General features: G+C 34.4%; 1 protein-coding gene across 2 annotated transcripts in view; it reads left to right on the top strand.

The window, feature by feature from the left end:
• The window catches only part of BLOC1S5 (biogenesis of lysosomal organelles complex 1 subunit 5), a 74,165-nt gene that overhangs the window by 11,014 nt on the left and 36,499 nt on the right, over positions 1–26,652 (top strand). For both annotated transcript variants that reach the window (XM_074271224.1, XM_074271214.1), the window contains exons 3-4: positions 1,715–1,844; positions 14,616–14,674. In XM_074271224.1, coding sequence (XP_074127325.1) covers positions 1,715–1,844; positions 14,616–14,674 — 189 coding nt within the window. The remainder of the gene's footprint in view (positions 1–1,714; positions 1,845–14,615; positions 14,675–26,652) is intronic.

Raw genomic sequence — 26,652 nt, 5'->3', positions numbered from 1 at the left:
TGCGAACCTACATGTACACATAATTTTTGCCAAATTTTAAGCTTTTTAAGTAATCAACATGTATTTGTTAAAAGTCTGCTAATATAGCAGGCATTGTGTGAGGCACTGAGAATAAATGACAAAAATGAAATGATCCTTTCCTTTTAAATATCCTCTGTTCTGAAGAGGGTGACATTTACAAATGTATTCGAAGTACTATACAAACAAGTTAATTTTCAGGAAGGAGCTAGCAGCTAGGAAGGATCAAGAAAGACTTCATTTAAAAATTAGTTCTTAAGCTCAGCTCTCAAGGTAACTAGGAATGCTAACGAGGCATAAGTAAAGAGGGAATGCATTTTGGGCATGGTGGAGAGCCATAGAAGAGAGATGTTGGGGGATATCGCCCCAAGAAACTAACTTGGCTGGGCCATAAAACATGGAGAGAGAGGTAATCATTAAGGCTAGAAAGATAGTTTGAAGTCTAGTTGAAAAGGGCTTTAATGGTAAATAGAGGAGTTGTTTTTGACTTAGAGACCATAAAGAATGAAAGTATAAAAAACATTTGGTAAGCATTTACCAAATTTACCTGGCATTGGGAAAATAAATATAAAAATTAAATGAATCTTGTCTTCTTCAAGTAGTTTGCATTTTAATCAGAGAAGATAGTACACGGGAAGCCATGGTCCAGGTAGAGAGTTTTGGCTTGGGGATTCATCTGGATGATAAGTGGAGCCATAAAGCAGGCAGTTGACACACACCCTTTTCAGGAGTAATATTACTCTTTGTTTGAATACTGAAAGGATATAAACAGTGAAAGGTTGAAAGCATAGGGTTAAATTAAAGATGCCCACATGTCCTAGCAAGCTGACGGGTGGCTGATTGGATGGCATGTGAAGATGAAACATTTTCAAGGACTGAGCAAAATAAACTAATTTGTCCTTGAGTTTATTGAGTATAGGTAGAGGAATTGTTTGCTCTTTATCTTTGTATTTAACATATTGCTTATCACAATCCTTTGAATATTGTAAACACTGGGTAAATATTGAATGAATGAATTCATGAGTATATGTTAATGGGCAGCTGAAAAGAGTAGGATTTCAAGTTCTACTACAGTGAATACCCTTTAATAAGAGCTGACTTGGTTTTCTGAGACTCCTTATTGTCTTATAGTTGAAAAGACATTAATTCCCTTCTTATTTAAATAATCAATCTACAAAAATTAGAATGCAAGTGTTCCTTACCTTCTGCTTACTCTACTTACTTATGGCTTAGAATGAAAACTTCTATTAGTAAAATCATGTTTTTGGAAGCTACTAATTTCCAATAAATAACTTATCATCTTTAATAATTAGGCAAAAAGAAAGCTTATTTTAAACAACATATGAAGTAAAATAGTCTCTACTCAAGAGATACATTTCATCAAGGAGATTACATACACATATATACAAAAATATAAATACAGAATAAATCCAAGTAACTAAAGAGTATGAACCCTCACAAAACAAGGTCTAAGTGTCTTGATCTTTTTTCTATCACACATCCTTTGGCATTCTGGTGAAGATTATAGACCCCCTCAGAAAATGTTTTTTGAGTGCATAAAAATTGGATTACAAGGAATCCAGTTTTACTGAAATATAATTTTTTTTAAGATCATGAACCAGAGGTGTTCTAAGAACCCCTGTTCTAAGATTTGAAACCATTTATGTTAGTAACTTACCTTTTCATTTCTGAATAGGAAAAACGGGGCCTCCGAGAAGTGAGAGTTCTTGAGAATTTGAAGAATGTAATCCAGGAAACAAATGAACAGATTCTTCCTAAATGTAAAGAAACAATGCAGGACCACCTGAGCCAGGTTCTCCAAAGATGTAAGCTAGCAACTTTTTGTCTTTTAAATTAATTTTTGAGGAATGTAATGTTAACATTTATGGCCTTGTGTTTTCTTTTTGGGGTCTTACATGCTTTCCTTTCAATTCTGTCTCAAAAGAGGAAAGGAAGACTTTTATTAAGAATTAAGAGTAAGAATATTGTGTCACAAAGATGTACAAGTATTGGTGGTGAATATTATATTGTTCTCAGTATTATTAGAATTTTATTATTAAATAGTTTGAGTTACAGAGATGATATTTATTGGACAATATTAGATTTTGCACATGTTTCAAAATTTTTTTTCTTTTATCTGTTATAATTTTCCCATTACACAATAATGTTAGAGATTTTTTTTTTTGTCAAGAAGAGAATAAAGCATGTTAAATCATTTATTTTGTTTATTCTTTGAATGCTATTTATAACAATGGGGGCACCCAATAACATGGGAGCAAATCAGAATCATAATGTCTATTCATATGTCAGAACATTAAGACTATTCAGGATTTTAGTTAGGTAAAAATTAGAGATGTTCTCCAGCTGTGTTGGGGGAGAAAAACCAAACAATCAAAAATCTATCCTAAACCATAGTGGCAAGGGAATAGTGTCTCCTTAGAGGCTACTCTATTAACAAGAATTTTTGCTTTGATAAGAATAGAATTTCTTTTACTTGAACTGAGATATCTCACTCCTTTTGGGAGAACTCATTCACTCTGTATTTTTATGGTATATCCTAATTTGTATAACTTCCCTGATTTTTATTTGTTCTATGCTTGTAAAAATGAGTTTACTATGATCAATGATAATCATTTATATAATTAATAAGGAGTTGAGTCTGCATGTTCAGTCTGAGTTTACCCATCTATATTTTAAGAGAATGCAACCAGGGAAACTAGGAGCTTTTTATCTTCTGAACTTAATTGTTCTGTACCAGCAAGATTTAGGAATTAAGATTAGGCAGAGAGATACAATTTTAGGTTGTTTTTTCCTCCTCTTCATTCCCATCTCTAAAAGGAAAACAGTGTGGCCAGTCTTATGACTCTTTTTCTACTGCCCTCCAGACAGAAACCAAAGTTTTCCTTGGAGAAGAATGGACAAAATTCCAGAGATACATCTATATGCCAGCCACATCCCACCATATTTTGGGTCACAGGGAATGGATTTTTAAGTTCAAAAGCAACAAAGGCATTAATGGAGACTTATAAGTTATCACCACAGATTTAACTCCTTTCCAAATGCTTTTCAATGCACAAATAATCACTCCAAATAATGAAGAGTGGGCAAGCTCATCTAAGCAGAGAGCAAATAGAAGTCAAAAAAATGATACAGATTGAAATATACTAGAAATTACATATGAATGAATTAATTAATTACATAGGAATGAGCTCTAAAATGAAAGTGAGGTTATCTTACTCAAATCAACCAATTAAAAACACTCTGGTCTCATTCACGTGTTTCATCCTTATATTTCTGTCTTCCAGAATCTATTCCACGTGTCTGGAATCAGTCAGTCAATTAATCAGTATTTATTAATTACCTACTATGTGTAAGGCACTGTGCTAAGCGCTAGGGTTACAGAAAAAGACAAAAGATAGTCCTTGCTCTTAAGGAGCTTACACTCTAATAAAAGAAGCAACATGCAAATATACATATATGTTTATGTTTATGTGTGTGCACATATAGATGTATATATGGAGAGAGAGTGTTGTATAGGATAAGAGAGTATGTATAGGAAAAATAGAAAATAACTTGGTATTCTATCTCCTGCTATGTCTTTCCTTTGAGAGAAGAGCAAGAAGAAAGTCAATGGGGAATGGGAGTTTCTTCTTCTGTGCAGGTTTGATTCCCATCGCCTACTTACTCATTTCCTGCCTAATAATAGAAGTAATGAAAAGATCATTTGATCATGTGCTTTCCATCTCATACTATGTATGCTTGCTTGCCTTCAATCTGATCTCCAGCCTCCTAGAGAGAAAATATTAGAATTAAGAGGGGTTGAGAAAGGTTTGGTATAGAGGGTAGGATTTTATTTGAGATTCAAAGGAAACTAGAAAGGTTAATAGGCACAGCATTTGGGGCATGGAAGACAGCCCAAGAAAATGCCCTGTCAAGAGAGATAAATTGTTCATGGAACAGTGAGACCACCAGTGTCTCTGGATTGGAGAATACTTGGTAGAAAGTAAGATATCAGAAGATATAATAGAATATTTCATATTTGATCCTGGGGGCAGTAGGGAGCCAAGAGAGTATATTGAGTAGGAGGATAATATTATGGCATCAAACTTATGCTTTAGGAAAATTACTGTTGCTTAAGTGGAGGAAGGATTGGTGTGAGGAGACACTAAAGCTAATAGGCCTACACTAGAGTACTGTTGGTGTCATAGGAGAAAAGAGGATTTATTTGAGAAATGCTGCAAAGGTGACAAGCCTTGGCAGCAGATTGGATATGAGAGTAAGAGACAAAGAAGAGTAGAGGATGATTCCTAGGTTGCGGGCCTGAAGGACTAGAAAGATGATATCTATAGTTTGAGCTTTGGAATTGGTGAAACATGATTTGAAGACATATTTGATATATACTTGTTCTATGACTGTGAGCATGTGATTTCACTTCTCGTTGCCTCAAGATAACTCTAAAACTATATGTTATAGAGAAGTTATTAATCTGCATTAATGGGAGGGGTTTTGAAGGCTGGATAAAATTATAAATGTCTAGTTATGCAATGAAATTATGCCAGTAAAATCACAAGTTTCTATGTGATTAATCAGAACTATTTTAATGTGACAATAATAGCACATTTGAAATATACTAATATTTTTAGTTAGGAGTAGCAGCAATTCTAATTTCATGTTCAACATCTTAAGCCAGAAATTCTTAATCTGGAGTACATGTGAACAAGTTTTAGGGAATCTCATTAACTTAGATGGGAAAAATCATATCTTTATTTTCATCAAACTTAAGCTGAAATTTACCATTTTCTTCAATTATGAATTTAGGCAATAAACAATAATAGGAATAGTATTAACAAGGAATTTAACCATATTCTCCATCTATTTCTATGCATGTCCTCTGAGAGAAACTGGCAAGGGGCCAGGCCAACTTCCATCAGCCTTGAAGCAACATTTCCCCCCTCCCCCACCCTGCATCTATGAAATTTTCATTTCCTGCTATTTCTCCTCTTCTCAATCTCAGGTAAGAAAAGGAGCAAGACCTTGCTTTGATCTTTGACTATGCCTTCTTTCTCCTGCTGCATATGTCTCCTGAAGGAAGGCTTCTCTAGAGATCAGTCAAGCAACTTCCATCTTTGTCAGCATGAGGCAACTTCCACTTCTTCTTACTGTCCTGATCTGATCAGAGAGCCTTGGTACAAAAAGGATCAACCTTGCTTTTGACCTTGGAGATTCCATCTCTTGCTGTGCCTGTCTTTTGAGAGAAGAGGAAGGCGAAAGTCATTGGGGAATGGGAGTTCCTTTTTTTGTTCAGGTTTGATTTCTATCATCTCCTGCTGAATCATTTCCTGCCTACTCTTCAAAGAGAATAGTAATATTGAAATGATCATTTGATCATATGCTTTCCATCTCATACTACACTTGCCTTCAACCTGATCTCCAGTCTCCTAGAAAAAAAAGTGGTGCCTTCCACTCAGTGATAAATTCTCATACCTGTCATACCTTGTACATCACAGTGATTCTGAACCTTTATAGATTATTATCAAAACTCCCATTCCCTATCCCCTAACACCTGATTCCTTATTCCCATCCCCCCTCAACCCTCCCTTCCCAAAGTTATAACCACTTGCCATCCGTGCCTTACACTGTCCTCTAGAATGCTAGTTCAGCAACAGAATCCTGCCTCAGTACTAGCAAAGTGGCCCCTGCAGTCTCTCTTTGACCAACTGTTCCAGTTCTACCTTCTTGTGTGCTGAGATCTCCATATGCTGTCATTGTCATAGTCACAAACCACAGTGCTGCTTCTGCCACTGTTGATTCAGTGGTTCCCAAAGACCAATCCTGGGCTGGGACTTCTCCCACACCTTAGTACACCAAACCTTTCCTGATGACTTTTCTTTGGGTTCTGTGGGCTGAGAGTTCTGGAAATCGCTGCTACAGCCACCAGTTTGGAAGCCTGTACCTGGTTTGTTGGGGCTTGGGCTGTGTTGGTCCAGCCTGCCACTGTGATTACTCTCTAGACCCATTCCTATGCAACAGACCCCTCCTTTAGATTTTCTAAGCCTCCATCAGCTGGAAAATTGATCTGCTTCATTTTTTGTGGGTTTTGATGCTCTAAAATTTGTTTGATTATTATTTTAAAGTATTTGGAGGGAGATCTTGAGTGAGTCCCTACCCTCACTCTGCTTTCTTGGCTCTGCCTTCCTATTACCACTACAGTATTCATTCCTTATCTCTATCACTCAGCAACCTCTTTCCTCCTTTGAGGTCTGTATCTACCGTCCAATTAAATTTTTTGGTAAGCAGGTGTCTATAAGTTACTCTCCTTCTTTTGTCAATGAGTTTGGGACCTAGTTCACAATTTTTCTTCTCTCCTAGTTCCTGTGCTCTTGTTTGTGGACTTCATATTCTCCCTCAAATATCCTAACACTCATTTCCTTAACTCATATTTCATGAGCTACTCCTCCAAACTACCTCAGCCACAGACAAAAATAGTCATATCCTTGATCTTGTCATCACCCACATGTGTTACTACCTCTATGTTCAAGAATTCTGAAATCCTCTTATCTAACTATAATTGGTTTTCCAACTCTCCTTTGCCTTCCCTTTCTAGATATCACACTTAATATACTCCTTAAACCACTCAGTTTTCTCACAAGTCTTCTTTGCTTTTGCTCCTTTTTCTTCTTTTGGCTCCTTTTGGTGAACTTTCTCTCTGGAGTCTCTGGCCCTCTTATCTTATTGCTAATTGTGCCCTGCCAAACTTTAGATTACTCCTACTATCTGCTGACATTATTCCTATGCCCATGTTACTGAACAGAGGTGAGGAAAATTATCCCACAATCATTCTGATTAGGTTCTTTATAAACTAATGTTACATAGCTTACTAATGTTACAACTGTTGGGCCCTCCCTGCTGCTAGGCAATCCTACTATACTTTATCATCCCAGTTTCCATGAAAGTTTCCAAACTTTTTCATCCCTTCTTAAAACTTCAATGGCTCTTCTTCCCAACACTTTCTTACCTGATAACCTTTCCTCAAATTTTACAGAAAGTTTGGGTCTGTCTACCTTGAAGTCCTTTTAACCTGTGTCACTGACTCATGTTATTCATATGCCTTTTGCCATTATCTCTTCCTTCAACTTTGTCTCAAGAATAAAGGAGTGGCCTTATTCCTTCCAAGGTTGATCCCATTGTATCCCATCTCTTCTAACAAATTACCTCCTCTATAGTCCCCACTCACTTATCTTCAGAATCTTACTGTTTAATGCCTTTCCTACTGCGTACAAACATAGCCACGTCTCCTTAATCTTCAAAAATTTTTCACCTGATACTTACTTGCATCTTTAACTATTGTGTTGCTGAATTCTTAGCTATCTCTCACTTTCCATAGCCAATCTGCTGCCAAGGCCTATCAAGTTGATCTTTGCAACATCTCTCAAATAAGCCTCCTTGTTTCCTTTGACACTGACAGTACACTGGTGAAGGCTTTCATCATCTCATGCTCTCATTATTACAGTAGCCTGCTGGTCAGTCTTCTTGCCTCAAGTCTCTTCTCGTTCCAGTTCATCCTCTATTCAATCATCCAAGTGATTTTCCTAAAGTGCAGTTTCAGAAATGTAACCTTTTTACTTAGACTTCAGAGGCTCCCTGTTGCCTCCAAAAATGGTTTGGCATTTAAACTCCTTTATAACCTAGCTGCCCCCATTCTCCCCTTTTGCCCCCTTAGTCTGTCAGCTCTGGGTATTATTTTTGCCTGTTCCCATGTCTGACGTATCCTCCCTTTATTTCTGCCTACTGGCTTTGCTGACTTCCTTTAAGTTCCAACTAAAACTGTCTTCTGTCCTAATCCTTCTTTAATTTTAGTGTCTTCCTTCTTAATTATCCTATGTATAGTTTGGTTGTACATATTTGTTTGCCTGTCTCCCCCATTAGATTGTGAAGTCCTTGAAGATAGGGACTAATTTTTTTTTTGCCTTTTTTGCATCCACAAAGATTACTACGTTGTCTGGCACACAGTAAGTACTTAGTAAATGTTTATTGATTGAATACCCTGTGACTTTGTCACTGATAATTATCATAGATATTTTCATATTACATTACAGGTATTGAAGAGATATCAAAATATTTTTAAAATTCATCAGTAATCTAAAATTACTTTGGCTGCTAGAGTACACACGGTCTAGATATATTATTTTATCAAAAATGTGTTATTTTTGGTATTTTTATAACTTTCCATATGATTGGTTTCCTTTATTATTTAAAAATGTTCTGAGAAGAGGTCATTAGGTTTTACAAGGCTGGGAAAGGAGTATATGACACAAAAAAGACATAAAAATTCCTGTCATGAAGATGGAGTTTCAAAACAAAGTGGAACAATAACTTTGATAATTCATAGTCCAGATTATAAATGTATTTCCTGGACTAGAAACTTAATGGACTATTTAGAATTAAAACACAGAAGTTAGGAAATTAATAATTAATGTTCCAACATCTGTTGGGAACATTGGGCTTCCTTATTACCAATGGGTGGCTTTCCAAACTGTTTTCCTGATGAAGGCAAGTAGTGCTTCAACAAGTGCCAAACAACTTTTTCTTTTCTAGTTCCTGTTCTACCATAGGTCATGGAGGGCTAATGGGAGATAATAATCTCCTATATTCCAGATGCAGTTTTTTATAAAATTAAGATATGTTTAGTTAAAATTAAATTGCAACCTGATATTTGAAAGATGTATGATACTTTTAAAGTTTGACTTTTAAAAATCATATTGTACCTAAATGTCAAATTTTACTATTTGTCCACTGACTGAAGAGAAAATTGTATAAATTTTTGCAAGTTTGTCTAATATATTAGATCTACCAAGGTACCATCCAATGTTTTTATGACTCTTGCTCTATATATATTAGTGGCTCTTTTATTTGTATCTATCATTTTCTAGCATGCTTGAATGAAGTGTTGAAGCTGTAATTGGCATATTTATTATTTTTTTAGTAGTTCTGAAAGAACTAGAGACATTTATTTTAAAATGTATTTTTTATTAAAGTCCTTTATTTTGCATCAGTTTCATTTCTGATTAATACTTCTCTCTCCTTTCCCTCTTATTTTTAACCACAAAAAAAAAAATCATCAAAAATTACCTATAGAGTGATTATATCTGACAATGTATGCAATACTATTCTTCAAATCCTTTGTTTCTCTGTTGGGGAAGAATGTTTCTTTTTCTTTTCAGTGGCCATTACTGGTTTATCAGTCACTTAAAGTTTGGTTTTCTTTTACTTCTCTTTTTGTTTACACTATGTAGCCAGGATACATATTTTGGTTCTGATTTATACCATTTCATACTTTTCTTTATGATTATTGCACAATAATATATTCATAAACTTCAGTTTTTATAACCTTTCCTTAATATGTAGGCACCCACTATGTTTATGATTCATTGCTGCCACTATAATACTGTGAATATTTTGGTATTATTAGAACTTCATTTCTTTCTTTGATTTCCCTGAGATATAAGGCCAGGATTGGGATTGCTCTGCCAAATGATATAAAACAGTTTATTCATTTTAACTACATAATTCCAAATTGATATTCAGAGTAGTTTGACTAGTTTAGAATTTTACTCAGTGCATTGGTGCATAGTGCATAGGTTATCTTCCTACCCTTTAGTATTGTAAATATATGAAAAATAATTGCAGCTTATGCTATAGCATCTGTCATAGAGAATGAAGAAGTATAGAAATCCTATGAAAAACTCAATAACACTCTCCAAATTAAATCAGCATAATATATGATATTGGGTGATTTCAATCACCACAGTGGAATAGATGGGAATATCAAGAGGTTACTGAATTTGTAAATGACATCAAACTAAGAGAATAATAATGAGTTTAGATGACAAAAGATGCAAAAGCAACAACCAACAGTAGAAGAAAAAATAAAAAATCAGGAAAAGATATAGCTTATAATTCTAAAATGTCATCCTGACCTAATTTAACTAGTTTTTAATGATGAAACATGGGAAATGGATGATAGACAAAGAGGTAGTTACAACAATAATTTTATACCTACATTTAATTGATATAAATAATTTGCCATTGGAAGCCTTATGAACCCCCAAAAGTGCTTTAATTGGCAAATACTTGCCAAGCAGTGAAATAAGGCAGCCAAGGAAAGGGTCAATTTAGGAAATAACTTTGCTTGTGAATTCTTATGTTGGAGAATAGTGGGAGATCTTGAAAGATAATGCATCATGAAAGAATGACATGTAAGACCAGTTTATACAAAATTTGGCAGAAAACTTTTCTTTTTACAAGGCAGTTGGAGTTAAGTAACTTGCCCAGTCACACAGCTTAGTTGTTAAATATCTGAGGCTGAATTTGAACCCAGGCCATCCCGATTTCAAGGCTGATGCTGTATTCACTATTCCTTTAATCCCTTTCTTACCATAAAGGATAATAAAGCCATCCCATTTAGACTCAGTTCCTGGAAATGCTTGTGGAGGAGATAGACTTAATACTGTAGAGAGAAAAGAACTCAAAAACAGTGGCATTAAAGCAGCTGCTCATGGAGGAGATCATTTCTCTTCTCCTAGACTCCTTATTTTCCAGAAACTCAGAATTCTGTAAGAAGTTAAGCTTGGAGACTATCGTGTCCTCATTCCACCCTACCCAGGGGCCCTTCCTTCTCTCCAATTGGAGAAGGTGGAGGGTAGGCATTGAAGAGCTCCTCCCATTTAAGGAAGGTGTCCAGGACATTTACCTCATCATTTCCTAACCTATTATTCTCTTGGACTCTATGATCTCCAGAAACTCATCATTACACAAGATTAAATCAACCTTATGATTCATTCCTCAAATCATTTCCCATCCCAGCTGCTTCTCATCATTGGATACTCCCCTTATCTTAACACCCTCTCCCTTTTTTGGTCTTCTTTTTATATATTGTTTTCCATTATGAAATCCTTAAAGGAAGGGGGACTATTCTAATATCATTCTAGCACTTAACACCATGCAGAACACATAGTATGTATTTAACAAATATTTATTAACTCTGATTCTGGTCTACATATAAAAAGAGACAATTATGAAGACATCAAGAATTCACCAGGTATCTGAAGGAGAGAAAGAAAAACTAAATGGTTGGGAAAAAAAAAATGTGGGCCTTTCTAATCCTGGAAACCAAGAAACATTAATAACTATCAATTATTAACTTTCCCATGTGTATAAAGTATTTATGAGGAAAGTCTACAGTCAAATCAAGAGTGTCTTCAATGAAAGTAGTAGGAAACAGAGCTTTATAAACAATGTGCCACTTTGTGTTTGCACAGTTAACTGAAGTATGTGGAGATGGTTAGATTCTACTGTGCCGTCGTTGATAATTTAAAAAATAGCATTTGCTTCAATAGAGTAAAACACTGACTTAAAAGCTGTCTTTTAATTCATTATGTATCATCCATTTGAGGAAATTATTCAGAATTTCCTGTAAAATATAGTAACAAATAACTTTGATAACCCTATAATTATTAAGTCATAAAATAGGGACATGTTCACCAAATATATTCACCTCTGTAATATAAAGATCCAGCAGAGCATCCAAGTTAAGGAAGATTTCTTTGTAAATGATAAAGTCCTCCAAATATTCCTGTTTATGAAAATTATCTCATTTTATCCTTTCAACAGTCCTGAAGTAGTATTATCCATTTTACAGATAAAGAAATTGACAGAGGTTAAATGACTTGTCAGGGTCACAGAATAATAAGTATTTGAGGTCATGCTGGACCTTAGGTGTTCCTGACTTCAGGTCCAGCATTCTATACACTGTTCCATCTATTTGCTTCTTCCAAGAATGTCTTTAATATTCCAATACCTGCTACAGCACAAAGTTATGAGCAAACAGGAAGTTGTTGTTCATGTAAACTATTATTTAGCTTTGCTTCACCTGTTCTGTATACAAAACACAGCTTAGGACTTTACGATCTCTTTTAAATTTAACATTTTAAAGTTTTGGCCCTTTATTTTAGACTGCCTAAATGCATCTTTTGTCATCCAATACCATTATTATCCCTCTCAGTTTGTTGTCATTTATGAATTTTATAACTACTTTATGTTTGTCTTTGTTATGAGTACTTTCTTCAGTGGTACAGATTGCAACTCAACCCACTCTTCAATCTGTGACTTTTGTCCATATTGTCCTATAAATTCTTCAAAAGCAATCCTTTTTATATATTGGTAGATTTTCTTCTATTTTTTTCTGCTTTGGGGGAGGGGGAAGAAAAAGTTAAATACTTATTATTCTGTGATCCTGACAAGTCATTTAACCTCTGTCAACTTCTTTATCTGTAAAATGGATAATAATATTCCAGGAGTGTTGAAAGGATAAAATGAAATAATTTTCACAAACAGGAATATTTGGAGGACTTTATCATTTACAAAGAAATCTTCCTTACCTTGGATGCTCTGCTACTTCTTTACCTTACAGAAGGATTTACTTTGTTTTTTCAAAATTGGAAAAAGAGAAAAAACCAAAATATTGCAAATATGAATAAATAGTCAAGAAAAATAAATTCCCATGTTGGCCATATCCAAAAATACATGTTATATTCTACATATCTAGTCCATGACCTGTTTTTGTAGAGGTAGATAGCATTATTCATCATTAGTCTTCTGGAAATGTGGTTGGTCATTGCATTAATTAAAAATTGTAAGTTCTTCACAGTTGTTCAGTTGTCGTAATGTAAATTCCTCTCCTTGTTCTGCATACTTTACTCTGCATCAGTTCATACAAATTTGCCCAAGTTTCTCTGAAACCATCTACCTAATCATTTGTTACAACAGTAGTGTTATATTACATTCATAGACTGTACTTTGTTTAACCATTCTTCAACTGATAAACATTTCCTTAGCTTCTAATTCTTTAGCACTATAAAAAGAGCTGATACTATATATAAACTATGATTGACTTGGTGGTGTTATTGTTGAGTCAAAATATATGCACAGTTTAATATATTTCTCATGAGATTATAATCTCTTTGAAGATAAGGACTGGGTTTTTTTGTTTTTGTTTTCCCTCTTGTATTATTCTCCACTGCTTTGCACAGTATCTGGCTTAAGTTGGCTCTTAATAAATGTGTATTGACTATTTTGAATATAGTCCCAAATTGTTTTCCAGAAGAGGTTGACCAATTTACAGTTCTACCAGTAATGCATTAATGTTCCTGTTTTACCAAAACTCTCCTAGCATTTGTTATTTTCCCATTTTGTCAATATTTCTAATCTGTTGGGTATGAGATAAAACCTCAGGGTCACCTTAATTTCTATTTATCTTTAATTATTAGTGATTCTATAGCATTTTTATAGGGTTATTATTGATAGCTTGAATTCCTTCCCTTGAAAAAATATATTACATTTATGAAGCTCTTACTGTGTGTCAAGCATTGTGCTAAGTGCTAGGGATACAGTAGGCAAAAGAAAAACAATCTCTGCTTTCAAAGAGCTTATAATAGGAAAGCTAACACACAAAAAGAAACTGAAAAGGAGGAAGGCAGTTTATTGCAGAGTTGAACCTTGAGCTAGCCACTGAGAAAAGTGTAAACATTAGAAAGGAGAAGAAAAAAGATTTTTAGTAGGGAGAGAAAATAGCTTGAACAAAAGCATGGGAATTGTTTTAGGTATAAGAAGACAAAATAGAGTGGCAGTTGTTTGGGGAATATGATTAGAAACTTGCGGAGTTAATTGGTAGCAGTCTTCCAATGATAGGCTGCACTTTGAATTTGATCTTGATGAAATTAATAAGACTTATCTGGCTAATTGGACTAGTTGAAAGAAGAAAAACTAAAGATGGGGAGAACAGTTTGGAAATTTTTGTTAGTCTAGGTGTGAAAAGACACTTAGAATTGTGACAGGTAGAATATATAAAGAAATGCGAATAAGAGAGTGAAAAATATTTGCTTCTAATATTAACTTATCAAGCATTTTACATTTTTTTTAGATCTTGAAAAGTGTGTTGGGTAATAATATTGAGGTATGTAATCTACTTGATTTCTAGAATACTTAAGGAATGAAGTTTCTGCTTTGGGTTTGTATTGGTTTTCCTATAAGTATTGGCACACATATTCTTTTTTTTAAATTAATTTTATAATAATAATTTTTTGACATTTCATATGCATGGGTAATTTTTTTACAGCATTATCCCTTGTACTCACTTCTTTTCCGAATTTTCTCCTCCCCTCTACCCCTTCCCCTAGATGACAGGCAATCCCATACATGTTATATGTGTTACAGTATATCCTAGATATAATATATGTGTGTAAAACTGAGTTTCTTGTTGCACGATAAGAATTGGATTCAGAAGGTAAAAGTAACCTGGGTAGAAAGACAATAGTGGCACACATATTCTTGACAAATTGCTATATGTACAAAATGTATAATGATATTACAATAAGCCCTTAACATTTTTTAATTCAATTCCCAATCTAGCAGCCTTCTGGGTTTCAATCTCTCTCTCTGAATTAAGAAGTTTGTACTAATTAAACCCTAATTTTTTTTTCAACTCTTAACCTGTAGGATTCTATTTTCCTCTCTGACAATTTTTTTCTGTTCTATTACAGTGCAAGCAGCCAGCCACTTAGTCCATAAACTTCAGCAGAAAGAGCAGGAACAAAGACAGGTAAAATTGAATAGAGAATATATGTATCTTAGACATAAAATATTATAACATTACAAACTGAAAATATTAACAAAAATGTGTCTTGTCTGTAATATTCTTATCTAAAGTGTAATGTTCTCTGGGAGCAGGTTTCTTTTCAGTTCAGTAATTCAATTCAGATTCAATAATCACCTCAAATGCAGCCAGGAGTTAAAGTCCAAATCCTTTATTGTCTCCTTCAAGTCTTGTCTCCTTCACTTGGGGTTCTGCTGGTTTTTCTTTTTTTCTTTTTTCTTTTTTTAAATAGTTTTATTTACCAGATATATGCATGGGCAATTTTACATTGACAGTTGTCAAACCTTTTGTTCTAATTTTTCCGCTCCTAACCCCCCAGATGGCAGGTTGACTAATACATGTTAAATATGTTAAGGTATAAATTAAATACAATATATGTACACATGACCAAACAGTTGTTTTGCTGTACAAAAAGAATCGGACTTTGAAATAGTGTACAATTAGCCTGTGAAGGAAATCCAAAATGCAGGTGGACAAAAATAGAAGGATTGGGAATTCTATGTAGTGGTTCATAGTCATCTCCTAGAGTTCTTTTCTTGGGTGTAGCTGGTTCCTTTCATTATTGATCTGTTAGAATTGATTTGATTCATCTCATTGTTGAAAATGGCCACGTCCATCAGAATTAATTATCATATAATATTGTTGTTGAAGTATATAATGATCTTCTGGTCCTGCTCATTTCACTCAGCATCAGTTCATGTAAGTCTCTCCAGGCTTTTCTGAAATCATCCTGCTGGTCATTTCTTACAGAACAATAATATTCCGTAATATTCACATACCACAATTTATTCAGCCATTCTCCAATTGATGGGCATCCACTCAGTTTCCAGTTTCTGGCCACTTCAAAGAGGACTACCACAAACATTCTTGCACATATAGGTACCTTTCTCTTCTTTAAGATCTCTTTGGAATATAAGCCCAGTAGTAACACTGGTGGCTCAAAGAGTATGCACAGTTTGATAACTTTTTGAGCATAGTTCCAAATTGGTCTCCAGAATGTCTGGATGTATTCACAATTCCACCAACAATGTATCAGCATCCCTGTTTTCCCACATCCCCTCCAACATTCTGCATTATCTTTCCCTGTCATTCTAGCCAATCTGACAGGTATATAATGGTATCTCAGAGTTGTCTTAATTTGCATTTCTCTAATTTTATGCTAGTTTTTCTTAAGAGGCCTTCTGTAGTCTTGGTTCCAAGAGCTTAAGCTGCCTTCTCTGGCTTGTGAAGCTCCTGGACTGAATCCTGGCTGAGGCTCAGAGAGCTTCTAGTGGGCTTGTCCTTTTGCCCTGACAGCTCCTCCTTACATGCTCCACACTGAGTATACACTAATCATTATATCACTGGGAAACCATTATTTGTTGTAGGATTAAATCAATGCTAAACTAGATTTAATCATTGTCTCCTCAATTCCACTTACTTAGTACCTTGTAAAAATCCTGAAATCTCCCGCTTTTTTTATTTAGAACATAGGTGGCCATGACCTCCCTGAGTTCTCAAGGAGGTGAGAACCCCAAAAAAGAGGTGATCATGCCTTCCCTGATTGCTCAAAAAAGGGGTGAAAACATCATAAAAAGAGGTGACCATGCCCCCCCCGACATCTCAGGAAGAGAGATGAAAAAACACCAAAGGAAATGGGAAATCAAATCAGATAGCAGGTTTCTGAAGGGGCTTACTCTTAAAACAGGTGTACATAAATCCATCAATATGGGAGGTATTACACATAATGATATAAATTATATAAGCACATAGTAACATAACACAGGCTAGTAGTGATGTAACAAATAACGTGAATCAACATAAGGATTTATACATGTCCATAAGTCCTAAAAATAGTGCAAAAGGAATCTATTGTCCATTAGTTCTTGTGCCAGGAATCCAATAATTCCTGCAAGCTTTGAAGTCCTGCAATAGTCTTATCAACAATTTTTCATCTCAAGGAATCCAATGATTCATACTGGTTTTCAAGTCCTGCAACAGTCTCATCTTGTGATAGGGAATCCAAAGATTCCAGCAAATTTTGTTCTTAGGTCTTTTCCTTTGTTTCCAGATTTTTCTCTTTTTCTATCTCTCTCCAGGTACCTGTTGCCACCCATCTGTTTCCTTCTCCATATGTAGGAATACAAGCAAACCCTCTCTCCCAAGCAGTTAACCTTCTAATTCCCTTCTAATTTACCATTTTCTAGATCTCTCCTCATCACCTGGCAATTACATTGAAGCTGCTTGCACTGGACACTGCCCTTCTCTTGGGTTAAAAAAGCATTTATTTTCCCCAATTGTAATCCCTTTCTCCCATATGATTGCTTTTTGGCTGATTAATCATGTAATCCCTTTCTGCCGTGTGATTGCTTTTGGGCTGGTTGATGATATCAGAGTCCTGTAACCTCAGCTGCCATCATGCCCTCACCTATCTTTTGTATGATATCTTGGGGCTGGGCCCTGCCTCTCATTTCCTTGGGTCAATCTACATTCTGAGGCCTGTGGAAGCCCTTGTGGCATTTTGGACATAAGGTTTTAGGTCTTCTCTCACCCTGTCTTCTCACTTTATCTCTTTGCCTACAATGGGCTTTCAGATGTCCTATTTTTCCACACTGAAAGCATTGACGAGTTTCTCTAGAAGTCCCTTGCCAAGAGGGATTCTGTCTTCCCATGTTCATCATAGTGTGGATATAATAAGCATTTGTGCCCACTGTGTGTGGAGAGCGTCTTATGCTCTCCTCTAAAGGAGCATCTTTGTCTAGTCCCCATATAATTCTTTTGAAAACCTCATTGGCATTTTCCTTAGCCAGATGTCTGGTCATTATTTCTGTAGCTGCATTTTCTCTAATGGTCCTTGTGACAGCTGTTTGTAAATGTCCCACAAAAATCCACAGAGGGTTCATTGGGACCTTGCCCTATTTTTGTGAAGGCTTTACCTTCATCTTTCCCTGGGAAGGAACCCCAAACTTTTATTGCAGCAGTAGCAATTTGCTCATACACTATTATGGGATAATTAATCTGTGCTGAATTCTCTGCATACTGTCTTTCACCTGATAGTTGGTCAAAGGTGATTGGTACATTAACTCCAGTTTGCCTGAAAGCCACAACAAGTTTTGTCCAGATTCTAAACATGTCCTTGCTATGGATTTCCAATCACTATGGGTTAAGATTTCATAAGCCAAATCATCTAGTAACATTTTAACATAAGATAATGTAGCCCCATAAAGAGTGCAACCTTTTTTCAATGCTTAATTTTTTCTAGATCAAAAGGAGTATATCTTCTCCTTTTTTCACCTGAAGAGTCAAGCTCTTCAATCACAGGGTATGCATTTATTTTTAAGTCAGATATATCCTGTCCTTTATTTTTTGCTTTAACAAATACTTTTTGTAATCTTGTCATAGGCTGCTCCATAGGTGGTGCTATTTGTGTCACTGCCTCTCCCCCTCCTCCTTCTCCCTCTATCCATGAAGGGTTAATTAAGGAAAGTAGGTCGGGGATGGGGAATGCCCTAATTTCTCCTGCTGTGAAATACCACACTTAAAATTGTACTTAACTCCATTCTTAACTGATTCTTCATCTTTTTCACCTAGTTTATTTGGCTCCTCCTCTTCCTGCTCTTCTTATAACTTATATAATTTCCTAAAGCCAGTTGTATTAAATTATAAGTATAAAGTGTATCTTTGGAAATTGAGTCAGGTCCATTTTCATTATAGAATTGACATAGTTGCTCTCCTATTAATTGCCATTCCTCTAGATCCAATTCTTTTTCCATAGAGAACTAAGGAGATGTGTACTGTACAGTTTCTAAAAGTTCAGTGATCTGCTCCCAAATTATAATCAAACTTTGGTTTTTCATAAGTCTGACAATGCTTTCTACGCATTTTCCTTGAATTGGAAAAAAAGGCTGTTTTCTAAACATCTGTCCCATTTTAGCTGAAATACTAGTTTAACCCTTTAACAAAGTTTCCTTGTTGTACTCACTCTAATTTCTGGGTAGAGGAGACTTTTCCACTGAAATCAAGATTGTGTCTGTCCCACGTTTGGGTGCCAAAATGTAATATTCTTCTCTAAAATGTAATGTTCTCTGGAAGCAAGTTTCTTTTCAGTTCAATAATTCAGTTCAGATTCAATAACCACCTCAAATGCAGCCAGGAGTTAAAGTCCAAATCTTTTATTGTCTCTTTCAAAGTCTTGTCTCCCTCACTTGGGGCTCAGCTAGTTTTTCTTAGAGGCCTTCTATCATCTTGGTTTTGAGAGCTTAAGCTGCCTTCTCTGGCCTTTGAATCTCCTGGACTGAATCCTGGCTGAGGCTCCGAGAGCTTCTAGTGGGCTTGTCGTTTCTGGCCCTGATAGCTCCTCCTTATGTGCCCCCAGATTGAGTATACACCAATCATTATATCACTAGGAAACCATTATTTGTTGTAGGATTAAATCAATGCTAAACTAGATTTAACCATTGTCTCCTCAATTACACTTACTTAGCACCTTGTAAGAATCCTAAAACTTGTGTATCTTTTTTAGTCATTTTAAAATTAAGTTAATGAAATAATTGTCTAGCACAGAAATTGGCAAACTACCAGAAAGCTGAGAATATTTTTTCACTTTTAAATAAAATTTCATTGTATTTAAAAGTATAAAAATTACACTTAGCTTACAGATTGAACAAAATTGGCAATGACTGGAATTTGTAGATTCCTACTCTAGGTAAAAATCCAAAAAAGAGATAGAAGTGCCAACTTACTCATATCCTAAGGTTCAGGTCCTTTTTTTTTTCTTTTTGCATTTTCCACTTTGCCTTTAAAAGTGGTATTTCTCATGTGAAGGAGGAATTAAGACTTACATGGAACAAAAACACCACAATGGAAGTGTAAATTTTTTCTTGCTAGCCAAAAACATCAAATTTCTTATGTATATTCCTTGTAGAAAAGGAAGCATTTCATGCTTACAGAAGTATTATTTATTGAGTAATTAATTATGTGATGATATGAATCATTTATTGACAAGTTCTTTACTTATGTGAATTAGATCTTAACTAAATTCATATTTGAAAAAATAGCAAATAAACATTTTATAACATTTTATATTTTTACTTTGAAATTTTCAGATATTTTACCTAATATTTTTAGTTGTTCTCTACAAAAGTACAACTTAAAATTATATAAACATGTTGAAAGTATATATGTTGTGTTGCCTGTTTCACTCATTACTGTTATAAGTTTTCAGAATTATGAGCCCTCTAATGCCTCTGTCCATTTTTCCTTTATACCTTATTTCTATTATACAATTACTATTTTTACATTAACTCTGCCCCAATCTTTATTTTGAGCTACCCAGTTGCCAATTTCTACATTTCCACATAAAAAAACATAAAACAATTTGTCCAGATTAAGTTCCTTGAAATTGATCTTTGATATTGACACTTATATGTTAAGTTTTCTATTGAGTTTGGATCTGGTTAAAAGAAAGTTCTGAAAATCTGAAGTTCATTGAATGTCCATTTAAAAAAATTCAATATTGTGACTAATTTTGCTGGATTTGATATTTTTGGCTGCCGGTCTAGTTCTTTTGATTGCCCGTATAACATGTTACTAGGACCTATAGTTTTTTATTGTGGCTGTTGAGATTTTGTACAATTCTAATTGTAGCTCCAGTGTATTCATATTGTTTGTTTGTTTTTTTTTCCTTGTCTCTTGCAAAATTTTCTTTTTGATCTAGGCGCTTTAGAATTTGGCAATGATATCCCTATGTGTTTTCCACAAAGGATCTCTTTGAGGTGTTGTTCATTGGGATTTTTTATATTTCTACTGCTCCCTAATATTCTATCACTCCAGGACTATTTTCTTGTATTATTTCTTGCATTATTGTGTCAAAGTTCTTTTTTCAGTAACAATTTTCAGGTAGTCCAGTTATTCTTACATTTTTCTTTTCTTGATCTATTCTCCAGATCTGTTGTTTTTCACATCCTGTTCTGTTTTTTCACTCTGTATATTGTTTTGTTATTTCGTCTCTTGTAGAGGGTTGAAACTCTGAAAAGGTGTACTTGAATCAGATAGCAGAGCACTTAAGGCTAATTACCTATTCCATGTGAGATAATGGTTCTATAAGCATATACTTAGATAATATGGTAATGTAATGACTTTCCTCACCATTGGTGCTTGCTAAATGTGTGGTAATGAGGTAATTGTAGGGAAGGATTGGAGGGATGAGGGAGAGATGTGAGGATCATTTGGCTGCAGGATGAGGAGGAGAGAGGCTAGAGAGTCCAGACTCCATAATCTAGGCAAGACTCCATAATCTTTGGTAAGCTATGTGGCAGCTTGCCTACTTCTTTCGATTCTTCCCATAAAGACCAAGGACTTTGACTGATCCTAAGACCCTCCAGAGAGTTAGCTTGGACTTTACAGTCTCTTATTGTTTTACTGGCTTCCCCTTGCCCAATTCTCATTTCCAGAATTACTTTCATCTTTAAGAACCATCAAAATTCAGAAAAAATAAAAACAAAGAAATTAGAGAGGTAGAATAGAAATGAGGCAAACATATTGTTTCAGGTTTTTTTTTTCCCCCTAAATTTTTATCTTTTTAAAAGAGAATCTTTTAGTATGGACGCTGAAACAGGATATACAAAATATCTCACTGAGTAGTACTGTTCACACATATATTGCTCTGGTCCCATACAGCTAGATACGATGGTTTTCCAAAAGGGGGCATAAACTTTATAAGCTCTTCATTGTATAGCACATTGTTCAGCATATAGTAGATTTTAAATGAATATTTCTTGAATGAGTTTACATGCTCTGGATAGGTCATATTTAAAATATGATCGTTTCTGGGTTATACATTTTAAGAGTGAAAGGAAGTTTTTAAACTTGAGTACTTTTGTAGAATGTGGCCAGGATGCCAAGAAATCAAAAATCTTTGCCAGATGAATATTTGAAAGAATTGAAGATATTTGAACCTGGAGAGGAGAAAACACTGGAACATGATAGCTATCCTTGAATATTGGAAGGATTGTCATATAGAAAATAGTAATCAATTTATTCTATGGTTCTCTAGAGGGTAGCATGACAACTGTTTAGAAGTTACAAGAAAATAGATTTCAATTCAATATATGGAGAAACTAATTTTTTGAGTTGCCTAATAAAGAAAGGATTCCCTCCTGGGGAAGGATTGAAGTTCAAGGAAGGTTGTACAATTTTAAGTTCATAATGTTGTGGAAAGGATTGGGTGAAAGGTTGGACTAGATAGCTTTCAAAGATCATATCCAACTATCAGATTATATGAGGAAAGAATTCTGAAAGAAGGAGCTATTTGGGCCCTCTTATTTCACAACACAAAGAGGTAGTATAAAGAGAATAGAATAGAGACGGAAAATGAAGTAAGTGTGGTTAGGACAAACTAATTTTGTAAGTTGATAAAAAATTTGAAAGGTGGAGTACTTCAAAGAAATTTTCTAACTAATCTATTAGCTTATGTTAGAGATCCTTTTTTAGCAGTTCATCCAAATCTTCCTAAAGGAATTAGAAAATCATAAGTGATATAAAATGCTATGAACAATTTATTTATAATGCATTACACTTTCTTCCTTTTGCTTGTTTTACAAACTAATAAAAGGATTAAGAATAAAATGTTATTCCTAAATCAAAGTTGAGTCTCATTGTTAACATTTGTCTCAATTAGAAAGTGAAATTCACTATATTCTGTGGGGAGAAAAGAGCTCTAGGTTATAATGCTACCTTTGACAATATAGGTCAGATAATTAGGACAAAGAGCAGGGCATTAGGATCATTAAGTATCTTTGCTCATCTTCTTGAATTAGTTCCCATAGAAAGAAAATCCCTTTGATGACTTTAAAATTTAAAAGCTAAAATTTAATGGCGAAAATTGTGTTTACTTATACAAAATATTTTTTAAAATTGATAAAAGGCAACATTAAATTAGTCTTGAGCCAATCATATCTTTATCAAATGTTTATCAATTTAAAATATATTTATTTGAAATTTCGTGTTGAAATGCAAAATACTTTATAGTATTTCAATATTTTTTAATGAATGAAATCCGGAAACTTATTTTTAATGAATGAAATCCAGAAACTTATTTCATGTTGAAATGCAGAAGAATACTTTATAGTATTTCAGTATTTTTTAATGAATGAAATCCAGAAACTTATTTTAGTTTCTGAGCTGTTGTTTTATCTTCCAAACCACTGTTCCCAAGATATAACTGTTCTTCCTCCTTCACTCTCACTATCTTGACTGTTTCATATTGCAGGAGTGAAAAACTTACTTTAGACCTAGGTAATTTATTAGAGAATACTGGGCCCCAATTTTTTCTAAAGCAGGAGAGCATCTGGACCATTTCTAAAACATGAAACAGCTATCTTTTCCTCATTAGAAGTTTTACATTGAAGTTGTACCTATCATTTCATTGAGCAATAAGATTCAAATTCTGTGATGTTGTGATAATATTTATCGACAAGTTTCTCTTGTGATCCCACTAGGACAGATTTGTGTTTAGCATACTAAGTTGTAATTGTCTCCTTTAATAAATCTTGTCAACATATGAAGTAATTAGGACTTTAGATGCTCTAACCACAGGATGTAAACACATTTACAAAACATTTTCTTAGACTTTAAATTGAATTATTTCCTCATATAATAGTTACAATTTCAAAATATCCAGAGATAATCTTTTTACTTTTTTGTTCATGACTGCTCCTTTTGTATTATTTTTGTGTTATATATGTATCCTTTTGTATTATTTCCCCAGAAGTCAAGTTGTGGTAAGTAGATGAAAGTATTTTAGTGACTATAGTGTATTTTTTTTCAGAGCAGTAATACTATTTGCAGTAAGTCTGTTCTATCTAACCAGTTTTCCAGCTGGATTGACTTATGCACAAGGAAGTGATGACACATCCCAAGTTACACAGTTAGTAAACATTTCCTGAATAACTAGACTTTGTGGTCACTGAGGAATAAAAAAACCATCAAGTTTAAAAAAAAAAAAAAAAAAAAGACCAGTTCTTTTTAATAAAAAATATAAGTGGAAAAACTTTTTTGTAATCCATGATATATCTTTAGACAAGTTTCTGATTTGTTGTTACTGATTTGCTGATACTTTGTTATAAACATGAGGGGGGGTTATTATTAATTTCTAAATAGTGTATAAACTGGGGCCTCTAGTGCCTGAGTTTTTTCACATTTCTTTTTTTGAAAATGCAGACAGCAGAATTCAACATTGTTAGTCATCTTTTTAAAGATTTTCATATTATGTAAGGTAAATGTATGTAAATTAAGTGTACTATTGTATAGATGTTCTAAGAATATAGTTCTCAACTAATGTATAAGCCAGGATGGAAAAGTGGTGATTATGTATCATGTGTATCAAAATTCTAGGTATGAAAATTAATTTAGTTAGCCATTCAGGTATTTTATTAAATGCTTAGCTATGCTAGGTACTAGGTGCAGAAAATATAAGTAGAAAGAATTACTTGTAATGAGCTTACATTCTAATGGGAAACAACTCAGGTACATATAAAAATGCATAAGCCACATAAATATAAAGAATAAAGACAATTATACGCAAAATATATAGGGTAGTTTGAAAGAGCAATAATAGTGGGGGAATCAGGAAAGGCTTTATGTAGAAGATGGCTCCTATGCTACATCTTAAAAAAAAAAAAAAAAAAAAAGGAAAGAAAAAGAGACTGAGAAGGTAAGTAAGAAATGCATTCTAAGTGATGGCCTTGGCCAGTGCAAAGGCACAAGGACAGAAAATAGTCTGGCATGTATGAAAAATAGAGAAAAAAGCCAGTTTGGCCAAATTTCAGAATGCCAAAGAGGGGGAAGTAATATCTACTGAGACTGAAATGATAGGTTGGGGCTAGGTTTATTAACAAAACAGTACAGTTCATATTTTATTCTCTAGGAAAACTATTGAATAAACATTTAATAAGTACTTTTGCTGTGTAAAACTCTATATTTAATTCTGGGGGAAATACGCAATTTAGGTTAGTCATGATCCCTACTGTCACGGAACCTACAGTTTATTGGAGATAACATGACACATGCATATTTAACTATTCTACAAAATATGCGAAGAGTTCATTATTAAGTTGTAAAACAAAATGTCATGTGGGGTCTAGTTAGGAAAAGTTATTATTAAATGGAAAGATTAGGGAAGGTTTTGTAAAATGATTGTATAAGACTAGTGAAGTCATTTGGTCTGGCCCTGCCATAGCAACCACAGGTAACATTAGTCTCCCACTGCCTGAGTTATTTAAGTTGATAATTTTGTATGGTCTGCAAATGATTTTATAAATATCCAAAATAACCCTTGACACAAAAAAGGTTTCCTGCTTCTGCCTTAGATTTTGCATCTTTGTCATTTAGCATTTCAAAATTATTTGTCTGCTAAACCAGATGTGACATTGAGACAAGAATTTCCTGGAGATTTTATATAATATCAAGATATAAATTATTTTGTTCAAGTAAGCTACTAAGAAATTATCAAATTAATTAGTGCCCATATAGAAATAATATATTGAAATAGGTAGGAATTGTACACATCTTGAATTTCACAGCCTCAGAAAGCACTATTTTGCCTGTAATCACATGTGTCTTACTAACATATGATTGCCATAGGATTTAGTTCTGAAAAGGAATCTTAAACATCACCGTAGTCCAGCCTCCTCGTTTTACAGAGAGGAAATTGAGGCTGAGAAAAATTAATGACATCCTGAGTTGAAGGATCCATGACTCCCTTCAGTCTCCTCTGATGAATCATCATTTGGTCATGGCTCCTTATTGCACATGCACCCTATGATTCTACTTGGGTCCTCCTCCTCTCTTTCTGTACACTCACTTGGGAAGTTTATCACTTTCCATGGATTTAACTGTGGTCTCTGTGCAAATCTCTCTCAGTTCTATTTGTTCTTGTTCCTAAGTTCTAGTCTCACATACCAATTGCTCTCTTAGCATTTTGAATTGGATATTCTTACAGAATATCTTACAGTATCTCAACAAGAGGTGCTATGGGACAGTGGAAAGAGTTAGAAGATCTATTACATAGAAGACATAGCATCTGGGTTTGGATTCTAGATGTATTACTTATTACCTATATGATAAAGAACAAGACATTTAATTTCCATTGGCCTTGATTTCCTTACATATGGAATTAGAATTTGTAGTGGATGGTTTGAGGACTCTCTTCCAGCCCTAAATTCGTGATCCTGTGATCCTTTGTTCAACATAGAACCATTATCTTTCCTTGGAAACCCATCCTCTTTTGAACCTCTCTCTTTGTGTCTCAGCTACCAGTATCTACTCTTCTTTTTGCTCTTTCTTATACCTGTTTTGTGCCTTTGCACTGATTGTCTTTCAAGCCTTGAATGTGAAACTTCTTCCTACTTTTCCTTGGCCTCTTGATATCTCCATCTTCCTTCAAGACTTCAGTTATGAACTTCCTATTCAACGTGTTCTCCCTCCTCTGTTTCCTTACGTGTTTTATCAATTTCAAGATCTATAAAATTCCAACATACATTCTGAGATTCATGATTTATCTATATTTGACTTTTGTCCTTGTAACCATTCCTAGAATCCAACATAGCACCTACTGTATAAATGATTATAAATGAGGGATTCCAATCCATGTCCAAAGTGTAAACAAAACCCCAATTTCTATCATTTGTTATTCACTATTGTATATGAACCAGTATTACTTTTTGTATAAAACCCATGTCTTCAATTGCAGTATGCATTCCAATACCAGAGAGGAACTCCTTTCCCTTTCTAACATGCTGATAACAAAAATAGAATGTTCTGTGGTTGACGAGAAGATTTATATATTTTGAGTAAAGTACTAAGCCATAAGTAAAGAAATTAACAAGTAATTGGCTAAAGATTTCCAAAATTTTTTTTATTAAAGCAGCCAAAGTCACATAAAATTG

The sequence above is a fragment of the Sminthopsis crassicaudata genome, chromosome 1, assembly GCF_048593235.1.
Source record: "Sminthopsis crassicaudata isolate SCR6 chromosome 1, ASM4859323v1, whole genome shotgun sequence".
Classification (NCBI taxonomy): Eukaryota; Metazoa; Chordata; class Mammalia; order Dasyuromorphia; family Dasyuridae; genus Sminthopsis; species Sminthopsis crassicaudata.
This window is presented reverse-complemented; position numbering and strand designations above follow the sequence as displayed.